At 33.5% G+C, this 25563-nt stretch overlaps 2 protein-coding genes across 6 annotated transcripts; one reads left to right on the top strand and one right to left on the bottom strand.

Moving 5' to 3' along the window:
- Positions 1-5587: 5587 nt before the first annotated feature.
- On the top strand, positions 5588-16218 carry LOC147291683 (uncharacterized). 5 transcript variants are annotated; one of them, XM_086234833.1, is made up of 12 exons: positions 5588-5725; positions 6890-6991; positions 7104-7247; positions 8565-9461; positions 9657-9750; positions 9885-9958; positions 10872-11973; positions 12069-12352; positions 14229-14335; positions 14838-14985; positions 15535-15687; positions 15883-16218. In XM_086234833.1, the coding sequence occupies exons 1-12, from the start codon at positions 5675-5677 to the stop codon at positions 16012-16014; spliced, it is 3288 nt and encodes a 1095-aa protein (XP_086090959.1). In that variant the 5' UTR covers positions 5588-5674; the 3' UTR covers positions 16015-16218. The 5 variants fall into 5 exon arrangements, 4 of the variants coding, with proteins under 4 accessions (XP_086090959.1, XP_086090960.1, XP_086090961.1 ...); XM_086234834.1 differs by having other exon boundaries at positions 9669-9750; XM_086234835.1 differs by having other exon boundaries at positions 6890-6979.
- Positions 16219-16602: 384 nt separating this feature from the next.
- Positions 16603-22578, bottom strand: LOC147291684 (monooxygenase 1-like). Its single transcript, XM_086234837.1, has 6 exons — positions 22403-22578; positions 21164-21310; positions 20913-20963; positions 19362-19530; positions 18141-18369; positions 16603-17418 (listed from the first exon to the last, which is right to left on the bottom strand). Exons 1-6 carry the CDS (start codon positions 22483-22485, stop codon positions 16889-16891), a joined length of 1209 nt encoding a protein of 402 aa, XP_086090963.1. The 5' UTR covers positions 22486-22578; the 3' UTR covers positions 16603-16888.
- Positions 22579-25563: the final 2985 nt, after the last annotated feature.

Genomic DNA, 25563 nt, shown 5'->3' on the forward strand with positions numbered 1-25563 from the left:
TAAACAAATGTTTCAAATCATCACAATTTCAAATATGTAACTACCTTACCTTTGTGTATGAATGTGAAAACATTTTATAATTTGACTATCAACTTTCTGCACAAATTATGTGCATTAAACATTTTAATTTTATGAAGAAAAAAAAAAAAGGCAAATGACATGCGCTTTTCATAACCGCATACACTTTTTTACAATTGATGATTTAGTGGACAACTTTAAATGTGCAATACTTATTTAGTAGGGTAGCAAGCCTATATCCAAGGGTACATTGACCCTGGCCAGTATTTTTAATTTTCAACTTTGAAGCTTTATCTTTTAATTAAGATACATACATGGCTTGGTCAGTTGGAACTGTTGACTGTGTAATCACTGAAGGGAATTGAAAAAATCATGGAGCTCATGATTGCAAAAATGACGTGAAGTTAAATTTTATCTTTTCGCGAGAAGTTGTTACGGTGCCCAGCTTTCCTTGATCATCCAAATATTTTTGTTTGTTCATATGTTTTTAATTAAATCAAGTCAATCATCTCATCTTCCTTTTGGTTTTAATAATCTTTATTTTTGCCTTTTGGTTAGTGTTGGGCCATTTACTGGTTGTTCATTGTTGAGATCTACCTTTTTTTCAGTATAATTTGTTGTGTTCCAGCATGAGTGCACACATGTCTGTTTTACTTTCTTAATTTTAGTTGGTCTTTCTTTGTTTTTTTGAAATTCAAAAGCAGAGTTGGACTTTATGTGCCAACAATTGTAGTTCGGTTTGGTCATGGATGATCAATATGCTTGATTAAATACTGCAGAGTTTTGGCTCAATGACGTCTGAGGCACTTTCCTGCCCATTACTGATGCATGTAGAAAATATTATGTTGAAAAGACCTATTAACATCTTCAATGATATTTTGCACAATTGATATATATATATATAATTTTTTTGTTTAATGACTATTAAATTTTTAAGTCGGATATGGTTGAGATATGTTGTCTGATTGTCTATGATTGATTGTTTATCAAAATAAATCCGGTTGGTTGTCATCCATTTATTGTTGAAGCATAGAGATTATAGTTGCTTAGAATTTTTCAAGAATTGCTGGCAAAGATTGGACAACTTTAGACGAAAAGAGATCTCCAAGGACAACCGAAAAAGGTTTACCCTCTATTCCTTATGTCACTCTTATACTTTAGGAGATCATAGTCATTTACAATACTGTTTAATTGCTTTGTGATCATTATTTTCTTAAAAATTGAATATCTGATTTTTTAATTTGATTAAGGTTGAAATCTTTGCCTTAGTTTGTGATGGTTATTTTCTTAAATGTTTATGCAATTGAATATTTGATCACAATATTGTATTGGTTTGTGTTAATGCTATAATGCTTTCAGTGAAATAACTAGCTGTTGTAGTTCGAACAAAAAAATGCATGTTTTGCAAGTACTGTTTTCCTCATTTTGGATCTGTTAGCTTCAAACGGGTGCAAAATGGTCTGCGTTCGACTATGAGAAATCTCTATTTACATGTTTAGGTGAGGTAGGAAAAGATTATAATTATCTAAAAATAAGCACCGCAACACACTACTTGATGAGCAATGCGTTGTTTTATATTAATTGTAAATTCTAGAGAATGTATCAAACAACTAAGTGAGCACGTCTAATTAAAGAACTCTTTTGCACAAATATATCATAAGTTATGAACAAGGTTTGGTCATTCATTTTTTCTTTGGTTTTTGCTATTTGGGGCTAGCTCATAGAAATGGTTGGTGTATTTAGATCTATTTTTTATATTCTGCTTTTGAGAATTCACCTTATCGTGTAAGCATTGCTCATAGTCACATGTCCCAATTTATTTTGATGCTTTAATAAATACTGCAGAGTTTTAACTTTACGATAGTTAGGGAATTTTCTTATCCATTGCTGATACATACATAAAATATTTTGTTAAAAACACCTAAATAATATATGAATTTATTTTTGTTTGATGAATGTTAAATTCTTACGTTGGATATTTTTCAGAAATTGGTGGTGGAGTTTGGACAAGTTAAGAGGAAAAGAGAGAATCTCCAAGAACAACTGAAAAAGGTTCACCCTATATTCCTTATGTCATTTTTACACTTGAGGAGATTATATTCATATAGATTTGATTTCAAAATTTCCAATACAACTCGATCTTTATTCTTTTCAGTGCCTTTTATCTTTTGTGCTAAAGCAGCTCCCTAAATTTATTAGACTTTAGAATTCCCCAAGTAAATGCTAATGAATCTGCACCATCCTTTTTTTTCCCTTTTATATAATTTCAATTTTGTGTCAGCGTTAACTCAAATGGATTATTGATTGACATCATTAACATATAAGTTCAGTTCATGAGTCACCGTAAGATACCTCTCCAAATATTTTGTTTAAACCACTTATTAGCATCTATAATAACATTTTAGAAAATTTATATATAATTATTTTTTTTGTTTAATGGCTGTTAATATATATATAGTGGATGGTTTATCAAAATAAATTTGTTTAGTTGTGATCCATTTATTGTTGAGGTTCACAAATTATAGTTACTTAGAATTTTTCAGGAATTGGCGACAGAGATTAGACAACTTGAGAGGAAAAAAGGAGATGTTTAAGAAGAACTAAAAAAGGTTCATCTTCCATTTCTTATGTCGCTCTTACACGTTAGGAGATTATAGTTAACGTACTAAGTAATTAATTCAAAATTTTTAATACAACTCGATCTTTATTCTTTTCGGCACCTTTTAATCTTTCATGCTAAAACAGCCACATAGCTTTATTAAACTTTAGACCTACCTAAGAAGATATTAGCATGGCCTACAACTCTACAGGATGATCCAACTGGTGCACAAAGTGAGGAAGGCAAGAATACCACTCCATCTGCTGCAAAACTAGTTGAAGACCCCATTGACAGTCTGGACGACGGCGTTTTCTGACCTCCATGTAACACCTGTCCCAAAATGTTTTGAACAATTAGCAACCAGGTTCTACAAGTCTTTTCGTTATGAACACAAACAAATCTATTACTAAGTCGTTTAATCCTTTTTATTGTTTAACCCTCTTTTGAATGCTGCTTGGTATATTAAAATATCAACAATATCTTAACATTCCAATCAACATAAAAATTGCCTCATCAGTTTGGCTTTTATAACTAAACCATGGCTAGAAATGTTCATGCATCTAAGATATGTACAAAAAACTACTATGTCAGTGGGTAAGTTATGTATGAACATATTGACAATGGGTAAGTCATGTATATGTACAAAAAACTATTATGTCTAAAATTTTTGCTTTTGTCTTCAAGTTCTGCTAACACTTGCACTTACATATCTTAATTGTTCACTCAATTTCAATAATTATTTATGTCTGCGGCATCGTGTGGGCAATTTACTAGTTAGAACTAAACTAGCTAGTTAATCAATTTAGTAGCCCCCTTAACCTAAAACCAATAAAATCTGGGGTGCTATAGTCGGAGTCCTTAATTTTCCAAATTAGAAGTCTTTGGAGCAAACTGATATAAGTATGCAATAGTCTGGGAAGCAAAATGACATTAATCTTTATACATATATAAATTAAGTCTAGCCATTTATTTTAAGTGGGCAGGCAAAAGCAATTGTAGGTAGGGCGATTTCTACACATGATGTCGGCCTAAATTGAGGTTTTCTCATCAATGGATCCTGCCAGGACTTGGTTTTTAGACAAGAAAAGTGGGTTGAAGTCCGATTGAAATATGAAGCTTAAGAGAAGGCCAATAAAAGCATTTTGATCGACTTCACCAATTTTAGTTCGATAGAATAAATTCCGATCAACTTGGTAAAATTTTCTTCCACTCAAATTTATTTCAATCAATGTCCTAGGTATCAAATAAATTATGATCGACAATTAAAAGAGACAAGCGGCCCAATAAAAATAAATTTCGATCGATTTTAAGTTGATCGACTTTGTCTTAGTCCGATCAATTTTTAGAAAAGTTGGCCGACATCACGGCCATGTTCCAATTGACTTTTTATAATTTCGATTGGATTGGTTAAAATCTCTTCCAATCAACTTTAGATCAAATAAATTTCGATCGACTTTTGAGATAGGGATGGAAAATTTCTTCCAAGAAATGGCTCATCGCCTAGGATTTTATCCTAACCCCAATAAATAGATGCATTCGAATTTCGAGAGAGAAGAAACACACATTCAGCATTAAACACACAAGCTCCCAAGTCTCAAGAATATATTACTCAAAGTTCTTTTGCTTTCATATTTTCTTTGGTGCTTCCGTTCGAAGTACTTTTAGGTTTTCAATAGTTCTTAGTTTTAAGTTTCATTAGGTTTGTAGCTTTGTCATCATCCTTTCAAATAGACCTGACAAACGAGTTGTGTTTTACGGTTCGGGTCAAAATCGATATGGCTCATTAGTGCTAACAGGTTCACCCGACACAACCCGACAACGTTTGGGTGGTAAAAACCCCAACTTTATATGAACGAAAATTATAGGGTATAACTGACTCGACCCGTTTCACCCGAAAAAAACCTAATATATTTTTTAAGCAAAACTATAATTATTTTAATAAGATTTCATTAAACAAAAGAAGAACAGAAAGACGATTGATGGAGAGGAGAGACCGAGAGACACGATGAAGAGGAGAGACCGAGAGTGGTGATGTAGAGGAGAGACATGATGGAGTAGAGAGAGACAATCGATGGAGAGGAGAGACCGAGAGAGACAATTCATGGAGATGGTAGCCCAAGAGAGAGCCAGAGAGGTGGAGGCGCATTTTTGGTTTTGAGAGTGAAATGAAGCTCAGTTTTTTATTAGGTTAGGGTGTGGGTGTGTGGAATGTGATTACATTCGGTACCACCTCCCCGTCACCCAGCAGCACCACCTCCCCGACACCACTCTCTCTTTTCCCTCAACACAGCACTGGTTCGCCGAAACCGTTAGTTTCGTTCTGCAAACAGTCACTGAACAACCGGAAAACGTTATGCGGATTACTGCCGAACAAAACTGACCGTTGCGGAAGACCAGTGTCGAATGACCTATGACGGGGAATGGGGTGTTGCGCTGAGAAAAGAGAGAGAGAGAGAGAGAGAGAGAGAGAGAGAGAGAGAGAGAGAGAGAGAGAGAGAGAGAGAGAGAGAGAGAGAGAGAGAGAGAGAGAGAGAGAGAGAGGAGGGTGGTGCTGCATGCGGGGAGGAGATAGAGAGAGAGAAGGGTGGCGCTGAATACGGGGAGGAGAGAGAGGGAGATGAGGGTGGTGTTGCGGGGAGAAGAGATAAAGAGTGAGGGTGGTGCTGCGCTGGGAGGAGAGAGAGAAGGAGGGAGGTGGTCGGGTGAAGGGGGAGAGGTTGAGTGGGTCGGGTGAAAGGAGGGGAGGGTGGGAGGTGGTCCGGTGAAGGGGTGTGGGTCACGTGAAGGGGTGTGTTTTTTTTTTTTGGTTTGTCAAAGTTGATAGGGTGTATAAGAATTGTCCTTTAATATCTTTTCCGTTTGTATCAATTAAGTAAATTCAAAATTTAAATTTTGGAAGTGTGAAAAAAAAAAAGTATGCAAATAAATAGAGCACTCAAAATCAATCACTCCAAACCTCCAAGCTATAGTGTCGTTTTGGCGCCAAGGATCCCCTTTTTATATAAAGCTTGGTCAAGGTAGTGGCGCGGGAGCACAGGCGCAAGCAGAGCAACAATCATGTCTCATCCCATCGACAACTTAGGGTTTCGTCCTCCTCAGTTCTCCGAGGTGCCTCTTTCAACCTCTCTTTTGCTAGTATTATTATATACTTCACCATTTGTTGGGTTGCTGAGAAAGGTGGAAGAAAATAATGGAGTAATCCTTCCCCTCTTCTTTATTGTTTTTTTATAAATTATTTTTGAAAAAGGTAGAGAGGAAAGGGGAAAATTTTGAAATCGATTAGTTGATTTAGGGTCGTTTAAGTGGAGCCTTTTAGGTCTTCCGTGAACTAAGTAATGGAAAATCTGACATTTATACTTTGATTCGTTTCTTTTTCTTGGTTTTCCCGTCAATCAAATGAATTGGGTACAATTTGATTTTTGATTTTAGAACAAATGAGATAAATTTTTGGCTTAATTGAGATGAAAAATGTTGTACAACGTCAAAACCCAATATGAGGATAACTTTTAATTACTATTTCTCTAATTATTTATTCTTTTTGATGAATGAGTGGTCTTACTGAGTTTTCCCATTTTTGTGATTTCTCTGCTGATTTATAATGTGAAAAGAGTTTTTTTTTTTTGGTATGTTGTTTAAGGTGTTGTGACTTGTGAGTAGGGATTTTGTGCTTAAAGTTTTTCTTTTTCTTTATTTCTTTTATGTGAATAAAGCTGTTTGTATAAAGTATATTACAATTAAAGAGAATTAGATTGATGGCCTGACTAGGTCATTGGAATTGGGAGTCATTCCATGCCACTAAGCTTCCACCTTGCTCTGTATTTTGAAGGGGTAGTTGTATTTGCATCAACCCTTGTACTCATCACACATCTCCAATTATATAATACTTAGTTTGCCTTATTTATCTAATTTAAATAAAAATAAAAAAGAAGTTTTCCTCTCTTCCCTCCGAAAAAGTCTTCCCTACAAATGTTGTATACAATTTGTCTCTCAAATCCAATCTCTCACATGGTAGTCACATGAACACTTCTATATGCATCCCTCACATGCTACTGAGGGGGTGTGATGAACAAAAACAGGATGCAAATAGAAGCACCAAATTTGAAGGCAGATAAAAGAGATAGAAGGATGAAAAAAATGCTTCCTAGTGAAGTTCCTTCTATGTGCATGATACTAAAATGAGAATGTCTAAATTGCATAATAGAAATGTCAAATGTTATTGTGTATAATGATAACATTAATCAATTGTGATGTTTAATTATCTGCTAATTGCAGGATTTAGCTTGGATGCCTGGTTGGCTTCAGCAGCATCAAATAGAACAATTTGATGAGTGTATAAACAAACTTAAGGTTACAAACTTAGAGGTAGCATCCAAGGTTGAAACTAGGCCTATCCCAACCACATTCTAACATTTTACTGTTTTTCCTAAAGCAAAGAGGCAGGTGGTTAAACTGTTTGCTAATGTGTCTTCTTTATTGCGTTGGGTAGGATTTGAAATTTCTTCAAGGAAACACTACTGAAGGAAAAGATGCTAATCTTTTGTCAAGTGAAGAAGGTAGATACAACAGATATAATTTATTCTTATCTGGGGAAGACAGTTCACCAGTTGGTTTTGCTTCGTCTCCTGGAAATGTAAGCTCTTAAGCATGCTAGCCAAAACATGATTTTAGTTTTTTTCCTATTCAAACGAATGAAACTTTTGATTTAAATTTTTCTTTTTATCTTATTGATCAATAGATGATATTACTTTATGATATTACTTATGTTTAATAGATGCTCAATAGAATAACTGTCGATGATATTTTTGATCAATAAGTTATTTGGGAAAAATATCATCTCTTGGTAGGTTTTTGTGCTAAATAGTCTTAAAGTAATATAGAAATTTTGGAACTATTTTATTTTTCTTATGTTGCTTACTGATTGTGAAATATATTAGAGTACTGCTAGGGATCCCAAATTTGTGTTCCAAAATTGGATCCCAAATTATGTGACGGTGTTTCACTGATTCATATTTGGGCCCACTTTGGGGCTCATTTATTTACAACAAATAAAATATCAACACGCATAATGACACATCATTTAGGATCCAAATGTGGTGCACAAATTTGGGATCCCTAACCATGTGCTACCAAATTACAAGTTGGTCTGTCTTTCTTTCAAGAAGTTAATGCTAATATTCTGATCTATTGACATATGCTTTGAAATCTGATGCGGACATCGTTGACAAGACATTTAAGGTTTACCAATGAAGAAGAGGAAAGAAAAGATCATCTAATTCAACTCTATCTTTGTGGTTGGATTAGTTTTCTGAACTGCTTGTTTCATGTGTTGTTTTTTTAGTTTTCTTATTTCAAGAAGGATTTGGTTTGATTTCCTATTTTATTTGGGATTGACTTTATTTTCCTATTTCTAGTTGGATTAGGATTTCTATCCTAGAATAGGTTTGCTTTCCTATTTTCAGTAGGGTTTGTAGTCTTTATAAGACCTCTTTGTACCTCTTGGAGGGCAGATTATTGAGTAATAAAGTTTTTCAGAATTAAATTTCCTGCGATGGGACTGTTTTTGGTGTGAAGCCAATCTTTGGTGTGAAACCAAGGCTGGGTGTGAAACCCCTGGAGTGATTCCAGTTATCTTTTGTTTCTGTTTGCTGTGTTTTGTTTCCTCTAGTTTATCTAAACCCTGCTGCCCAACCCCATTCTACATCAAAATCATTTTCTGGAAAATGTAATACAAAATTCATTGTTCTATTTCAATATACATAGAATTGAAAATAAAATCTCGCAATGAATAGGAAAGAATAAAATTTATTAAACCCAATAAAAACAAAATAGAAAGTAAATAAAATGGCCTAATTATTATTTTCTGTGCCTATGCCTAAAATAGGTACATAAGACACCACAATTCCTATCATATGCACTAATCTATAATCCTATCTCTATTATTGAATAGGTGGTTCATTTCCATCTTCATCTATCATCTAATGGATCTTCACAATGTAGCCCAACTCAACCTCTGGATGCTTCTCAAAATCATCTTGAATCCAATATAGTTGTGCCTGTGCAACTAATTGACATGTCAGTGGGTTCCAAAGTGAAGACTTGTTCTGAAATGGGCCTTAATGTTGGTGGGATAAATTTGCTACCTCTAAATTCCACTCAGAAACTGGTGGAGAATACTAGTCAACAATGTCTGTCCAATAAAAAGATATCAGTGAGGCCTTTTGGAGAAAGATATAACACCAGGTACCTCAAAGCTACTGATATCGCCGATGCAATTGAACTCTCCATTGCAGCATCTGAAGCATTGGTTATACATGAAGTAGTGAGGAGTGGGTTGGCTTCAGAAGCATTGCCAACAGAAGTGGTACTTGAAGCTGCCCTTCGGGTAAAGAAAGCACGGATGGAGTGGTTAGAAGGTGCTTTAAATAGCCCAGCTGAGGAAATTGACCAAAGTGATTCTCTTTCAGACTTGGATGATTTCACCATGGCTGATGTGTGTGAAGATGTAGGACTGACTCAGAGTATTCCTCCTCATGAGTGTGCTTGTGACTCAGATATTTCTCTAGTGAAAGAGACTCCTGTCTCTGAAAATCAGTACGAGTGTGTAAATCTATCTGATGCTGTAGAGTTCAGGGCTCAACAAAATGAATTTGACGATATGTCTGTGCAGAAACAGCTAGGAGAGAATTTGATAATGGATATCAGATCAAGAGAGGACTTGCCTCCAGAATCTGTCAATTGTGAGAGGGAAGAGTTTGATAAGCCTGTTCTGGGTTCAAATATTTGCAGTGTGGCCAGATATGATTCCTTAGCTCTGAAATATTCAGATGTTTTAACTAAGAAACAGGTAAAAGTCATATTCACCTTCTCTCCCATACTCACCTTACCTATTATAGCAAAAAGGGCATATAATGGAAATTTCTTTTGCCTCACAATTAGTTTGTGATATGATTCTTTAATATGGTAAAGATTAACTGCGGCCTACATGTAGGACTTCTTATACCTGTCCAGTTGGTACTTAATTCTGAATTAATTGTGCAAGTTTGACTTCCAGACAGTTGGCCCTAGTATGGTGGATATAACTTCATCTCAGCCTCGAAATAAATTAAAATTTCCTCCACCTGCTTGGAATTCAGGTAAAGATTAACTACAACATATCTTTTCCCATGCTCCTCCTTTCTCTTACTCTTAATTATGCATGCTTGTGTATTATTTATTTCTTATTTTTTTATTTGTTTGTATTCTTACTTAGTTTTTTTACGTCCTGTAGAAGGAGAAGATAGGGTAACTTACATAGCTTCAGACAGATTCAGGAGCCGATGGTTAGGTGGTTGGACAGGTCAAGTGTGTGCTCTATTCTGATTTATCTCACTTTGGTTTTAATTTTTCCATCTACCCTTAACCCAATATTAAGCTATTCTTCATAGAATTATGCTATGTCTTGGAAACATTCTTATGTAACCTATAAGATACAGAAAAACTTCAGAATACCTCAGAGAAAGCTTTAAATTTTGTCTCAGCCAGCATAATGGCATTTTTTAAAATTATAGGTCCATAAAATAAAGCCTAGAAAGCTAACCAGGATAATTTTCTAAGATCCTTTTTAAGTTGAAAGCCAGCTAAATTAATTTCATTGCTTTTGAGGCATCTAATTCTAAACGCTTGTGTAGTTGGAGAGGTCTGGTCTACCGCCTACTCTTGTTCAATGATTACATGAAATAGATAGTTAAATACCTTCTTATGAAATAGGTTTCCTTGACCTTATATCTACTTTTCCACTCTCCCCATCATCAATGTACATTCTGAATGTGCCATCTATTTTACATGCTTTTCTCTGGATCAAATATTTTTTAGCAGTTAAACCTCCTTTAGTTATGAGGCTTCCCTTCACCACTTTTTCTTCTTTTACATGTCCAACTTCTTTTAAATTTTTTTTTTTTTTTTTTTTTTTTTTTTTTTTTTTTTTTTAACATGAATAGCTTTTGTGTGCGTTGTGCCCTGCCTGATATTAACACTATTAAACTTACCACTATTAAACCACTACAGAAATCCCCTATAAGCATTCATCCAGGTTGCAACCTAACTATTTAATGTTATCTTCCTTGGTGAGGTTTTACATTATATCAGAGCATACTTACTATTTCAGTGCAACATTTATACGATCATTAACATCATTGTTATTGTAGTTTCCTTCTCTTGTTTTTGATGATCCTTTTTTTTTTTTTGTCTTTTCCTCTCCAAATTTCTATTTTGGAAGGAAGTATCTGCTTCTGTACAGTTGAAACAAAATACTAAATGTATCCTGAAGTGTTTTGCTGGTGAGACAAGCTTTCTCTCAGAATCTGCAGATATTGCTCCAGACATGAACTCTTTTGTGCAAGTGCATGAAACCGAGTCACATAGAGCATCTGAGTCAAGCATACCCTTTGGTATTTTACATGACGAAGCTAATAAGGGGATATTGGTTTCTCAAGAGTTGGTGATATCTTCTAGCGTATCTTTGGTTGATCCCCTTTGTTCCGTTGTCCCGTGCAGTATTTCTTCCGAAAATGCCGGTCTTACATCAGCTCAGAATCAGAAGGATAATAAAAGTGATACTGAAGAATGCTTTAGATCCACGCCAGAACTTGGGGTGGAGAGTTCACGCAAATCCGCAGATCGAATTATTGAATTTCATCATGAGGATGGGCAAGCTATGCCAGAAATTAATGATGAGCGTTATCCAGTCACAGTTCGAAGGCAGTTGATTTCACTAAAGACATATAGTACGCTTCCCCCAAACAATGTTTCCATTTTGGATGGGGCAAGCCTTTACCATAATCAGCCATTTGAACTAGAATGTGATCAGAGGCTGGTTCAGAATGCAGGCTACACCAGATCTTCTGAGAAAAGGTGTTTTAAAGAGTCCTTCCCTTTCAAGCCTGTATCCATGTCTTCTGCTGGAAGAGATAATGAGGTAAATGGTGAAACTACTACCTTAAATGGGAATCCAGTCGCAAAAATGGGAACTCAGAAGAGATATTATCATGAGACTGCAGGAGATGGGAATGAGTTAGAAGTTCAGGCATCGAAAAAGTGGAGGCAGCCTCTTAATTTAAATCATAGGGCATGCGGCCATATTCAGGCTTCTAAACCTATTTTGAACGATTCCACTTGGGATAAACATCCCAAACTGGCTTTGGTAACAGAAAATGTTGTGATAATTCAACAAAACAAGGACCTCCAAAGTATACAATCTGAATGCAAGGATTTCCATGACAGAGATGTTCCAGTGAAAAAGAGAGTTCGTTTCTCTGAAACAGAGATTCCAGTTCAGCAGAACAAGAACCTCCAAAAGCGAGATTCTTCAACCAAAAATTGTAAGCCATGGCTATTTATTCTCTATCATCCAATCTAAATTGCTAAACCTTATAAGTTGTTTTAATATATTATTTTGCTAAAACTTTAAATGTAGGCTCAACTGTTAGAGCAAGTAAAAAGCGGAAATATTCTAAGTTTCAAAGTCATGAGAAAAGTTGTCTTACAAATATTCACCTTAAGGCTGGGAAGAGATTGCTATTTCAAGGTATAGAGTTCCTGCTTACAGGATTTTCTAGTCAGAAGGAAAAGTCCATTGAAGGACAAATATGGAAACATGGTGGTATTGTTCTTTTTGACATTCCTTCTCCATATTCAAGGGCGAAGAGAAGCTTAAGATCTAATTGCTACCAGCTTCCTATTATTCTATGTTCGAAAAAGGTTGTTTTTATTTTATTTTATTATCCTATTATTCTATTATTCTGAAGTTTGACCAAAGTTATTGATATGTCTGAAAACAACCCTATTTGTTTTAGATCAATTGGGGTGACTGAAGAGTTACTTTGAACTTTTTGTTTTAATCTTGTCCAGTTTCTTTTCTGGTTTATATCTTCATGTTCTGCTTTAGTGTTTAAAATATATATATATATATATATATATATATATACATCTAAAATGGTATGGTTTTTCATGTTACTGTCACCATGTGTTATAATTTATAATACAAATACTTTTTTTTTGTCATCTTTGTTCTTCTTTAATCTTCCCATTTCATTGTTTTGCTCTTTTGGAACTTCTAGGTACATAGTATTGCTAATTATAATATGTCAGAATCCTTTATCTTTGTTTTATAGAGATTCTTAGGCAGTACTTAGATTCACTTCATACATTTTCTTACAAGTCTGAATTTCAGTATCCACTGCATCAAAATATGTAGGTGACAAACCGATGATCATGAATTGTTATTATAGGTCCCAAGTTTCTTATATTATCTCTTTTAGCGGATACAGATGAACAAAATTTCAAGTGGATATTCTCTCTGTCTCTGTCTCTGTCTCTGCCTCTCTCTCTCTCTCTCTCTCTCTCTCTCTTTGTCTCTGTCTCTCTCTGCGTGCTTGATATGTCAGTCGGTTTCTGACTTGCTTTTGGTTTGATTGGTGAGGTTATTGTCATAGTTATCTCTCAAATAACTCATTCATTGATCTATCTAGGGAGAAATTTCTAAGATATTGGGATAACGAGCCAGATAACATTAATTATCTGTCTTCCTACTCGTAAATTCTACCAATACCAAGAAATAGTCAGAAATGACCCAGTCTCTTGCTTAACCACTTTAAGTACTACCTTCAGATTAGGTGGTAGTCTGGTACCTTCGTCATGGAGCTTTTTTAGTGAACTGAAAAAAATTCTTACATTTAAATAATCTTGTGAGGTAGTCATTTTATGATATATGCTCTACTTCCAGAATTTTTGTCTAGGAGGCATTATATTAATTGCTTCTTGTAGTTTATTACATCATGTTTATATTAGCCACTTCTAGATGCCATATATGGTAATCTTTAGGCTTGCTGACTGCAACTTTAGGCTGTACAATCGTGACCAAGAAAAAGATATTTGATTCAAATAAATAAACGTACGGTATTCGAAATTGGTGTAGCTTATGCATGTCCGGTTTCTGATCCTGAAGATGTGGAAACCTTTTTTTTTTTTTTCCTTCATTTTTATTTAAGCTACGATCCGTTGAACATGGAAACTAATGAGATGATGACATTTTAGATTTGAAGATAATATATGAAGGGATTCCAATTTTATGTGGTTTCTGGGTGTGATTTTCATAAGGATGATAGGATAATACTTTGAATGAATAATTTCATGTTACATTATCTTATATGACATAAATTGTAACATTTAACTAATATATTATTGCAGCAATGCATTTTGTAGTGCTCTGGAACCATCTTACCTATTTTGCATCATAAGCTATAATAATGATAATAATAATGATTAAGTATGATCCCTCTAAAATGGGAATGCACAAAGGATATTGTTGCAAATTTTGAGTTTGCCAATTAGTGAAATTTAATGTTGTTTAATTCAATTTTTGCAAATATTTTATTGTTTTAGTAAATTTTATTTTGTGATAAGTGGTATGGCTTTCTCCAAAAGATTCAGTGGTTGTGGGTGAGTTATGGAAATAGTGTCCAGGAAACACTGCACTGTACCACCCTGTTTATGTATTGTTTTGTGATAACCGCAACAAGGTTTTATGTTGGGATGCAGTTTTCTACTCTAACATGTCATTTCTTGTTCATTGCAGCTACAAACCACCAAGTTTTTGTATGGGTGTGCAGTGAATGCTTTAACGTTAAAAGTTGATTGGCTTTATAATTCAATTTCAGCGGGTTATATTGTACAACCTGAGAAGTAAGTGGTGAATTTTGCTTGGACTTTTACCTTCTGTTCAGTGGTTGGGATGGGTTACAGTTTAGATCCTTGAAGGATTGGTGGATATATCCTTTGTGTGCATTTTCACACTACTATGGTTCATGATTTCTAACCAGTGTATTTGTCATGTTAAAGACGCACACAATCCTCCAAACCTCCCGGAACCTGAGCTCTAGCCCATACTTATTTTCTAATTCCTCTGAAGTTTTTACAACAAATTTGGTTTTATTGTGGTTAATAATAAGTTTATCACAACTGATTGTACCCATGCGATACTGATTTTTGTTCTACTTATTCTTAGTATAATGCATTATACATGCACATGCAATAAGATTTGCTAGGAGCCTTGTTCTTTTATGATATAACAATATATTCCATAGGCACTCTTTTGTCAGGGGATTAACCTTTTTTGCTCATTTTTTATGTACCTGAATGTGTTTCTCTTCTATGGTTCATGATTCTAAATCAATATCTTTGTTAGATACTTGATTCTATCAAATCGAGTAAATGCAGAGCATATTAGCATTGGGAAGCCATTTCGTCACAACCGTAATTATGTCTTTGAGAGAGTGGGAATCATGCTTCATGGGAAGCACAATTTCTGCAGCAAATTGGCAAAAATAGTTAAGGTACAGATCACCGCCTGCTGTTATAACCTTATTTTGTCCTGAAAACTTGAATATCTCATCTTGGTTAGTTTAGTTTCATTAATAAGTTCTCTCTCGCCAGTTGTCATCTGCTCCTGCTAGTTCATTTATGCTTACAGCGAATTATTTTGGTCACTCATTAATACGGGTTTGTAAGTGATCATATGATAAAAAAATTTAACCCCCCCTCTCTCTCTCTCTCTCTCAAACACACACACTTTAATGTAGAATGAATGCCATATCTCCTGCTGTCAAAATAATGTTGTCATTCTTGGCAGAAACTAAATTCGTTATCATACCATGAATTTTGGTCATGGCACCCACCTCACTCCATAGTCTCACTAAATCATTAATAATTTTTTATGAGTCTCCAATTGGACCATAATCACTGGTTGTATGTTTTTATTTTTCTTTTCCTCGGAAACAATTCACATGTAGACTTTTGTGATCTTATCTCTTGCCACTTGACCTCTTACGAAGAATGATTTACTGTAGCCCAATTTATTCTGTTTTTGTTTCTGGGTTGTGCAGCATGGAGGTGGGAAGGTCTTCAAAACCCTCCAGTGGTTAGTCCACAGTTTGGACAAAGAGAAGATTTCTTTGGGAGCTATTGTTGCTGAGGATGTAAGTAGGACATCACGTCACTTGAGGCACTGTGCTTCTGAGCAAAAGATACCAATGATGGTCAGTAATTCTTAATTTCTTTAGAATTAAATTGCATTACTGGTTAGGACTTGTATATCAAGCTCAAGAGTGATCAACATCTTAAAAGAGAAGATGAGACAAGTCTCTTGCTTTCACAAGAACATGCTCAGATGTTCTCCATCCTATAATTTTGAACTTCAACCCTTTCTGAAATGAGTTGATCACTTGTTGCAGCCAGCAAGCTGGATCATAAAAAGCTTGCATTTAGGAAAGCTCCTTCCAGTTTCAGATAGAGGTGGTTCCTCTTTTCCAGCATTTAAGATTCCAGCGGTCCCAGTTTCCACAGAAATGAATGAAGATGCATAAAATCAACTGCTTCTGCAACAGCATAGCTGGTAAATCTGTTGTATGCAATGGTTATATATTGGTTACTTATGGTGAGTTAAATCTGCTTTTGGCCAATTCGATTTAATTTAGGATACTACAGCTAAAAATGAATATAAATTGGGTAATTTTATTTGCACCCAAAATTTTACTCATCACATCAAGAAGATTCTATTTTTTTTTTTTTTTGTTAAGGAGAAACCAAATGTTGTCTAATGTATTACATGCAGTATCAATACTTAAAGATAACATACATGAGCCACAACATAAAGCTATCAATTAATGCATCAATGATAACAAAAGTTGAATATATAAATTTCCAAAAGACTCATCAATCCAATACAACAGCAACAAACAAGTAGATATTAATTCATTAGTGACATTTAGGCGAGGCAAAAGCACAAAGTTCTCAAAAGATTTTTCATATTTACATGTTCAAAATAATGTCATCAAAATCTTAAAGAGTGTAAAAAAACAAAGGGAAAAAAATAAATTAAACATATAACCTTGCTAGTAATATTAGTAAAATAATCATAAGGATGTATATATTTAAGGAAAGAAGAATTCATGTATGTGCAATACCATTATTCATATGTTCAACCACTAGCAAGTTTATATACAAAAATATTGTGTTTAAATACTGAAGAACATAAATAAACCACTTCAAAATAGAAACCTAATGAACACCTTTAATTAATTAATTCCTAAACCATAGCCATGGCATTTCAGCGAAGAATTTTTGTATGTGGCTCACATGGGACTTTCCTCTCACAACACACGATATAAAAGTGAGTCTTGCATACATATTGCAAGAAACAAGTTATATGCAACAATCACATACAATAACTTTTTTATTTTAGAGACTACCACAGTCATACCGAGTGTGACCATGTGAGTCATTAAATAGGATCACCATGAACACAATGCATATGAATTTCACAAACCCTGATGAAGTCTCAAGCACTTTTCCAATTAGGTATGTCTGAAAACACAGCCAAAAAGCTCTCATCTTTCGCTCTTTCAAGTACTCATCAATTGCTCCCTCTGCCATATTCATTTTGATTATTCTTCTTCCACTCGAATCAATGAGAGTGAGCTTTTGGGCTAAGCATCTGGCAAGCACCACTGCGTCTTCCAGAGCGGCCGAGCCACCTTGAGCAAGGAATGGTGCCATTGCATGCATGGCATCTCCGGCCAGTGTCACTGTCCCTACACGACAACGATGTCGTAGTATGTCCCAAGGTGAATGATACCTTAAGTACTCTGTGAGATGTAAAGAATCTAGATTGCAATTCTTTATCATCTCTGTGGTGCTTGTAGGGAAGCCCGTCACTGATTCCGCTACTAAGTTCCCAATTAACTTTTGACTCTTGGAGACCACTGAATCTAATAGGCAGAAGGAAGGATAGAGAAGATAAATTTAAAAAAAAAAAAAAAAAGCACAATTTTACTATGAATAAATTCACATATATAATATATACTAGATTCATCTACACACACGATGCGTGGGAGATAAGCTGGAAGTTATATGTAAGGAAGTTTATTATAGCATAAAGAATGTGAGTTTTATGGGATGAAACTGGATAAGTTAGGAGTGGGATATGGGTGTAAATGAGCCGAGTCAAGTTGAATACCAAGATGCTCAAACTCGGCTCGTATAATATTGATCGAATGAAGCTTGAAGAGCTATGTTAGCTTGTCTCGTTTGTGCTTTTTTTTCAAGCTCAAACTCGGCTCGGCTCGACTCGACTCGTTTGTGGAACGAGCTTGTCGAGTTTATGCTTAACTAAGCTCAACTTGTTTTTAATTGAGCTTGAGCTTATATATGTTTGACTTAGCTTGGCTTGTTTTTTAAACAATCTCGAGCTTATATAAAGAAGTTTCAACTCGATAAGAGATGTGGTCAAAATGTAATATGTAGGTTAAATTAAACTCGTTTAATTTTGTTCAATAAATTATGTGATTAATAAATGTGATAAGTTTTTATTATACAATCTTTTTGGTCCAAATATTCTTGTTTGTATATAAATTAACTAGACTTGAACAACCATGTTAGATAGTAGTGGCCCTATATGCATTGTGTTGACAGAATGAGACACTGAAATTACCTCGAGAAGTAAATTTTCGAGTCATGAACCAATAAACCCGATTGTTGGTCATCGGCAGTCGTCCCACTTGAACATCATCCTTTGCTATTAAACTGAACACACTGCCGAATTCGTGACCATTTGGATAGTTTGTGAACCCTCTTACAACACTTATGCTGAAAATATTTGTAGCCTTCACCCCCATGATATTTGATATGACAGAGTTCACTCCATCGCATCCAATCACAACCTGTAGCCACATTCATTTTGCAACAATTGCCAAAAAATTGTAGTTCATAATGGTTAGTTTGAGGATAATTTTCTTGCACTGTTAAATGCAATTCATGATTAAAAAAAAAAAAACAAATTCATTCTACATTGTTGACACGAATTGAGTGACAATGAAAAAGGTTGTTTTAAAAAATAAAAAAGCTTGCGAATTTGTATGAGACTTCATTCTAATATTTAGTATGCACACTTTTGGAAAGTCTCATGTTTAGAATATGAAATGGATGAGCTCCTATAGGTTTTGCATCCTCATTCCATGTAGAAAGGCATTAATTATGATCTTTTATGATCGAATTATCCCAGTTATAAATTTAAAAGACCAGCTCTAAATTGCAGAGGCCGCCTTTGGTATAGAGTCGAAATGTGAAAGGAATGCAGCATGTGAGTGAGTGTTCAAAACTCACTAACATCCCTATTGGAGAAAAATTCTTAAATTGCAAGCATGAATAGTATTTAAATGTGATGTAATTTTTTTAAATTTAATGAATTAGAGTACTATTTGAAAATAAAATTATATATATATATATATAATGATTCTTGTTATTACACAAACCACAAGCTGGTATGAGAGCTGTACTAAAAAAAAGTTGGTATGAGAGAAAAAGTTATTTCCTCATATGATTTTCAACAGCTAGTACATGTCCAAACAATGTACTCAAAATCATTCATTTAATTTTCATCTCCTGGAATGTGCATATGAATGAAATTTCCAAAGAACTCATACCGCGAAACAAAGGTTATCTACAATTGAAGATGGTAAGCAAAATTGCTTTAAGTGTTTTCAAGAAAATAAAAGGTGCTACTCAGTACGAATTAATAATTCACTATTATTAAAATCATTCTTTTTATCCCCCATCAAAATAAGCTTAATTAATTGGTTTTCTTGCCTTACAAAAAAATAAAAATAAAAATCAACTTAAGAAATTGGGAAATCACAACAATAGGGTACTGTACCTTGGGGTTCAAAACGCTTCCATCTTGAAGTTGAAGGAGTGGGGAAGAAGTTATGGGATCCAACTTAATAGAGAGTACTTCGCACCCAAGACGTATAGTGTTTTGTGGTAAATTATCAGCCAATGCATCAACGAGATCTGTCCTTTTCAGACATCTTAATTCTTCTTTCCTGTAAAAGAGCTTACTGTTTGAGATGTCACGATTTCACAAAATTGTCATCATCTAGCTGCAATATGTCAATCTTTGTGTTCATAATTGCACTATATAAGTTTTTTAGGTTTGAGCTTTGTTCCAACATCTAGGGTTGAGTATTCATAATTGTTCAGACTCTTAACAATTATCATATCATGTTTATTTGACCTTAGTTGGCTAAAAAAAGTTCGAACAAAAATATCAAGAACACTTATACCGGCACATAGTTTACATTTTTTTTTTTTTTCACATTTTAATCGTTCAGCTTTTTCTTGCATTGGAATAAAACAAATAAATTTAAACAAATTAATCATATAATTTTTACTTGGTATCAAAGAAAATAATTCACATGTAAGATCTAATAATCACACATACTCTAATTTCAATTAATATAATTAAGTTGTCTACGTATATTCAAGTCATGTCATATGTGAAGAGACATGTTGAGAGTTTTACACATATAATGTAATAAATTTCTCCATCTATATTGCCAAATGAAATTGGATGCTTTAACTAACCAACTTAACAAATTGTACGTACATGAGATCAAGTTTATAGGAAAAGTGGAAAATCCCCCTAACAGAGTTTGCTTTTTGAATTTAGTGCAATGCTATTTGTACTGACTTTCTTTTTCCAAACTCATGTGCCTCTTGATATGCAGACCACACCATTGTATTTAGAAAATAACATATTATAGAGCCAATATATAACTGCCATGTAAGTTAAAGAAAAAAACTAAGAAAAATTTGGCTAAACAAGACTGTCTTTTTATATTTTGTTTATTTTGAATGTTTAGCTTCATTATTTCCCCTCAAACGTAAACTCATATATAGATCTAGCAAAATTCTACACAACGTGTTAACATGACATGATTTTACACAAAAAATTAAATGTTTGGGTTGAAACTTATCATATCGTGTTGAAATTGTGTAGGACGGTTAGCCACGCGTGAAGTTAACGGGTCATTTTTGTGTCAAACCAAAAAACCTGTGTTAGACCCAGGCATGTTTGTAATTTAGTAGTTTTTTGATTTATTCATTTGTTTTTTAGTTAAAAAATTATAGTTTATTAATTTTTTCAATGCCTGAAATGGTTGTTTATATATTAAATGAGTATGATGGGTTGAAACAAGTTAAACAATATTCAATTATGTCAATATATAGTAGCGTTAACTAGTTAAATGAGTCGTGTTGTATTCACCCGTTAATTTAACGAGTTGTATTTGAATTGAGTAATTTGTCACATGCAACCCGTCACATGCAACCGCACAAAAAGGTGATCCGTTTCCAGGGCCATATATATTTTCAAAAACTTTAAACATAAAGATAGAAGTCCAAAAACGATGGCTTAAGAACTCACCCAACAGGAATTTCTTCCTGTTTGCCATTATTAAGCGAATCAAATTGTCCCCTGAAAATAAAGAAAAAAAACTGTTAAATCATATAGAAGATAGTAAAACATGCATCTTGTGTACGTTATTATTAAAGTATAATTTGAGAGAGTTAGAGAGAGAGTTAAAAAAGATAAATTTTGAAACTGAGAGTTAAAAAAGTAATTTTGGTATTAAAAGAGATTATTTTACAAAATTTCTCAAAGTTAGTTTTACATACGAAAGTATAGGAATAGCAGTTTGTCTAAGGCGTGAGGCAACACCAAGCTGACCAAGTGCATGCCAGCCATTTGGATGCACAATGATAGCTGCTCCTGTGGCTCGCAATTTCTTTGATTTTTCCAGGACCACGCTTCTAAGCCCCTTCCTGCATATATTGTCAAAGTCAAACAATTTCAAGCATCGATCACCTCCCTAAAAATATCTATCACAACATGAATAGTCTTAACAAGAAAAGTTAATTAATTAATTAACAAAAGGTTATGTCTGTAATATTGGAGATGTACCCAATTTGACTTTTCTTTTCTCAAATAAAATATCTACGAAAAACAACCAAGATCAATAAAACAAAATCCAGAAAAACGGATGGGAATGAGAAAGATCAAGAAGGAAAGAAGATAACAGATAAAAATACAACTAGAAAGTTTTGAAGATTTTTTTTTTTTTTCAAAAAAAAGGTAGGAAAAATACAGTTAGAAATTACTTGAATTTTTTTAGTTTTCAATTTATATTTTTATATTATTAATCTAGATATTTTCTCCCTTTTATTTCAACTCTTATGAATTTGTTTCTCTCTTTCCTCAACATACTTGATTTCAATTGAAATTTCAAGAAACGAAAAACAAAAAGTACCAAACAGGCTATAAAATTTTGAGTAATTTTTTTCAAAATATAAAAGAGATATATTTCCTAAATGTAGGAAAACGTTGAAGATTTTTTTTTTTAAAGTAGAAAATATAACTATAAACTATTTGATTTTTTTTACTTTTTTACTTTATACATAAGTTATTCTCTATATCTTCTCTTTCCACTCATCTCTATGTCCTCTCTTTTGACTTTTTTTCTTCCTCCTTCTTCATTCTTTATTTTCAGTTAAAAAATTACAAGAAATGAAATATAGAAAGGTTTTTTTTTATTTTTTTATTTTTTTATTTTTTTATTTTTTTTTTAGCCTAAAACTAAAAATGTCCTGATAATCAGACTCACACACTATATGCGATGATAGTAAATTTTTTTTTCTGCAAAAAAAAAAAAATTAAAGAAATTCTTTTCCCCATAAAAACTAATTGGTAATCTCAAATTATTTCTAGTGATAAAAATTAAAAAAATAATAATATAAAGTCAATGCCTAATAAATTGCAAACTTAGGAAAACCACTACAAATATTCGAAAATAGCATATCTAGACAGTTTTTATGAACAAAGCATACAAAGAGAGAAGGAGGAGTAAGAGTAAAAACCTGTGAAGAGCAAGAGCAGTGGAAAGGCCGCATATCCCACCACCCACAATTACAATGCTATCTCTTATATCCTCTATCTCCATATCTTACTTTTATCTTCAGTTTTCTCTTCCTTCCTGGACCTCTAAGTTTTAGTGCTAGGAGTGATGGTGTAGCTCCTTCTATCTAGTCTCTGTCTGCATCGAAAATAGCTCCCTTATCACCTTTCATTCTTTTTTTTCCTTTCTTATGTCGTCACCTTTTTGCTGTAGCAACGCTGGCCATATATGGGCCTTTCTTTTGTTTGTTTGCTTTGCCTTGTTGGCCTTTAATGAATCACCTTTGACCAAAAAAAAAAAAAAAATCTTCAGTTTTCTCTTATGTTTCTTCTTCTTTAATATTGAACTAAAAATTGTTTGTTTTGTAAATTAATATTTCAAATTAAATACAAATTTCTTTCAGATTTTTGGTTAGAAACCGTTTTGCAATATTTATTAGTTGGCACCTTTTGCATCTTTCTTAATTGGGAAAAAAACAATTTTGGCCCCTGTGTTTTATCCTGAAAACCTATTTGGTTCATGTGGTTTCAAAATTTCACATTTGGTCCTTACGTTTATATATATATATAGCAAATTATAATTTAGTACCTCAACTTTATATGTTGTTTGAATTTAGTACCCCAACTTTAAAACCTTGTAAAAAAGTACCTCAACTTTCATTTTATATCAATTTAGTACCCCAACTTTCATTGGCTTACTTTATATATTTGTGTTAAACTGTACCAAAAAACTACTTTTTCGGTGTATTCATAGGAAACCAAGAACCAATTCCAAGCAGCATTCTTTGCATGTGTTTCAACAAATTCGGCTTAGCTAATAATGGGCCACAAAAGCTGCATGTTGAGTCTTATGAGTACAACTGTTATTTGATTGCTTAGGAATTAAATAAGATGAGATAATCCCTCAAGGGAGGATCATCTTGAGTTCGGGTGTAAGCATAAACGGGTTTGGGTGAAGTCCACCAGGTTTATATGTTTTTTTTATTTAAAATCATGATAAAAGCAAACAAATCTAGACAAAAAAAAAAAAAAAAAAAAATTTCACCTTTTGAACCTTTAGTAGCCTTTTACCAGCAGATTTAAAGAAAACCAAGTAATCTACCGTTCATATCTTAACAGGGACGGACCCAGGAATTGAAAATGGGGTAGGCTAAACTTAAAAGCTATGTGCGATAAAAAAAAAAAAAAAAAAACTTGAAGGCTATCGAAATTTTGGTAGTATCTCTTTTGTTTTTTTAATACTTCCCAAATTTAAATAACCTATTAAAACACATATTTGATCTAAAAAAAGTGTATTTAAAGAAAATTCGATGGTACGAGTGAATTCCATTAATAAAGAATAAAACATACACCTAGTCAGGGGAGACGTAATAAGCTTTACCCCTCAAAATGCAGTCATACAAAAAGGAAGTAAGGAAAACAATATACCTTATCTTTATTTACGGAATACTCAAGCCATTCAAAATTTTTGAACCAATTATATTGAAATCGACGATATTGCTCTTTATAGAGAGAGCATGGATACTCATCTAATTTAGGTTGACAAGGTCCATAAAGCAAGTATGCTCTACGAATATCATCACAAGAATTGATAGGATATGTTGATATTGCTCTACGTTTTCCCGGATCACGTTCAATATTTGTGGTATTAATTTGTTGGGGCTCAACTCTTTGTGACTCAACTCTTTGAAATTTAGAATGTGATTTCTCATCAAAAATTGGAGCATCACTTAAAAGTGGAGAATTATGCTCACTTGATGTTGATGGTTGATGTTTTTTCTTGAAAAATGAAAGAATAGTTTTTCTTGACTTAAAATTTTGATATTGATTCGACATTGTAAACTATAAATCATTTGTAAAACATTATAAATGTATAAACTAATGTCTAATTAAACCTCTATGTCTCTATATTTAAAATTTACAAATAAAAAAAAAAATCATCATCTTCACAAAATAACAAAATATCAACAACTAGCAGCCTCTAAATTAAATCAAATGAACTCTTAACAATTTTGATGTTTGCTACTACTTCACGCCTTCACTTCACTGCTTGTCTTTGAGTTGTTGATAGTTAATTAATAACATAGGAGGGTAATGGGGTCATAGACTATAGGTAATAGGGTTTTTATATATTTTTTTATTTTTTTGCAAAAAAATGGGGTGGGCTGTACATACATTAGGTCCGTCTTTGTATCTTAGTACGCCGGATATGGAGGTAGATTAGACATAATTCACTTATGTAACAGGTTTATATGTTTTGATTAAAAAACTGTGGTAGAAGCAAGCAAACCCAGAAAACAACTAAATTTGAAAGAAAAAAAAAATCACCTTTCAAACCTTTTAACAACCTTTACCATCAAATTCAATGGAAACCAGGTAATCTGTCATTTATATCATAGTTAGTTCTATGGAGGTAGATTAGACATGATTACCTGTGTGACAAGTTTATATGTTTTGACTTCAAAACCATGGTAAAAGCAAGCAAACACATAAAATACCTAAATTTGGAAACAAAATGAATTCACCTCTCAAACGTTTTATAGCCTTCACCATCAAATTCTTAGAAAACTAAAACAACCAATAGTCCATTGTTGTTCATCCTCTATATAGACCTACATAACGTACGTGTTTAAAAATATGCATAGAAAACCAATTGTAATCACATCCAAAACCCGAAAGATTGACAAATCAACAAGTATGAAGGACAAAACCTAGGTACAGGTACGAAAGAGGTGTTCAACAATCAACAAGCTAGCTTGAAAGACACCAACTTTGTTACAAGTAGAGTCGTTGTATGCTGCTAAAGTAGAAGATTTGGAAACCCACAGAGTTTTGGATGTGATATGACAAAATGTAGTTTGGATGTGTTAACTTGTTTTTCGGCCAAGGTTAGGTTTTAACACCAAGATTTTGAAAAATCTTGGAGTTAAAACCTAACATAAAGTCGTCACAGAAGAAAAATAAAAGGACTTAATTAAAAACCCAAAATCACTATCGGTCTTAGTCTAAGAAAAACTCATAAAATGGATTGGACTCTAAATTTCATTTTATTTAATATATATATTATAAATTCTAAAGAATTCACCTAAAATTCAGAAAATAAAACTAAAGATCCTCAAATATG

This window comes from Dryas octopetala, chromosome 3 (genome assembly GCF_963921425.1).
Source record: "Dryas octopetala chromosome 3, drDryOcto1.1, whole genome shotgun sequence".
Lineage (NCBI taxonomy): Eukaryota > Viridiplantae > Streptophyta > Magnoliopsida > Rosales > Rosaceae > Dryas > Dryas octopetala.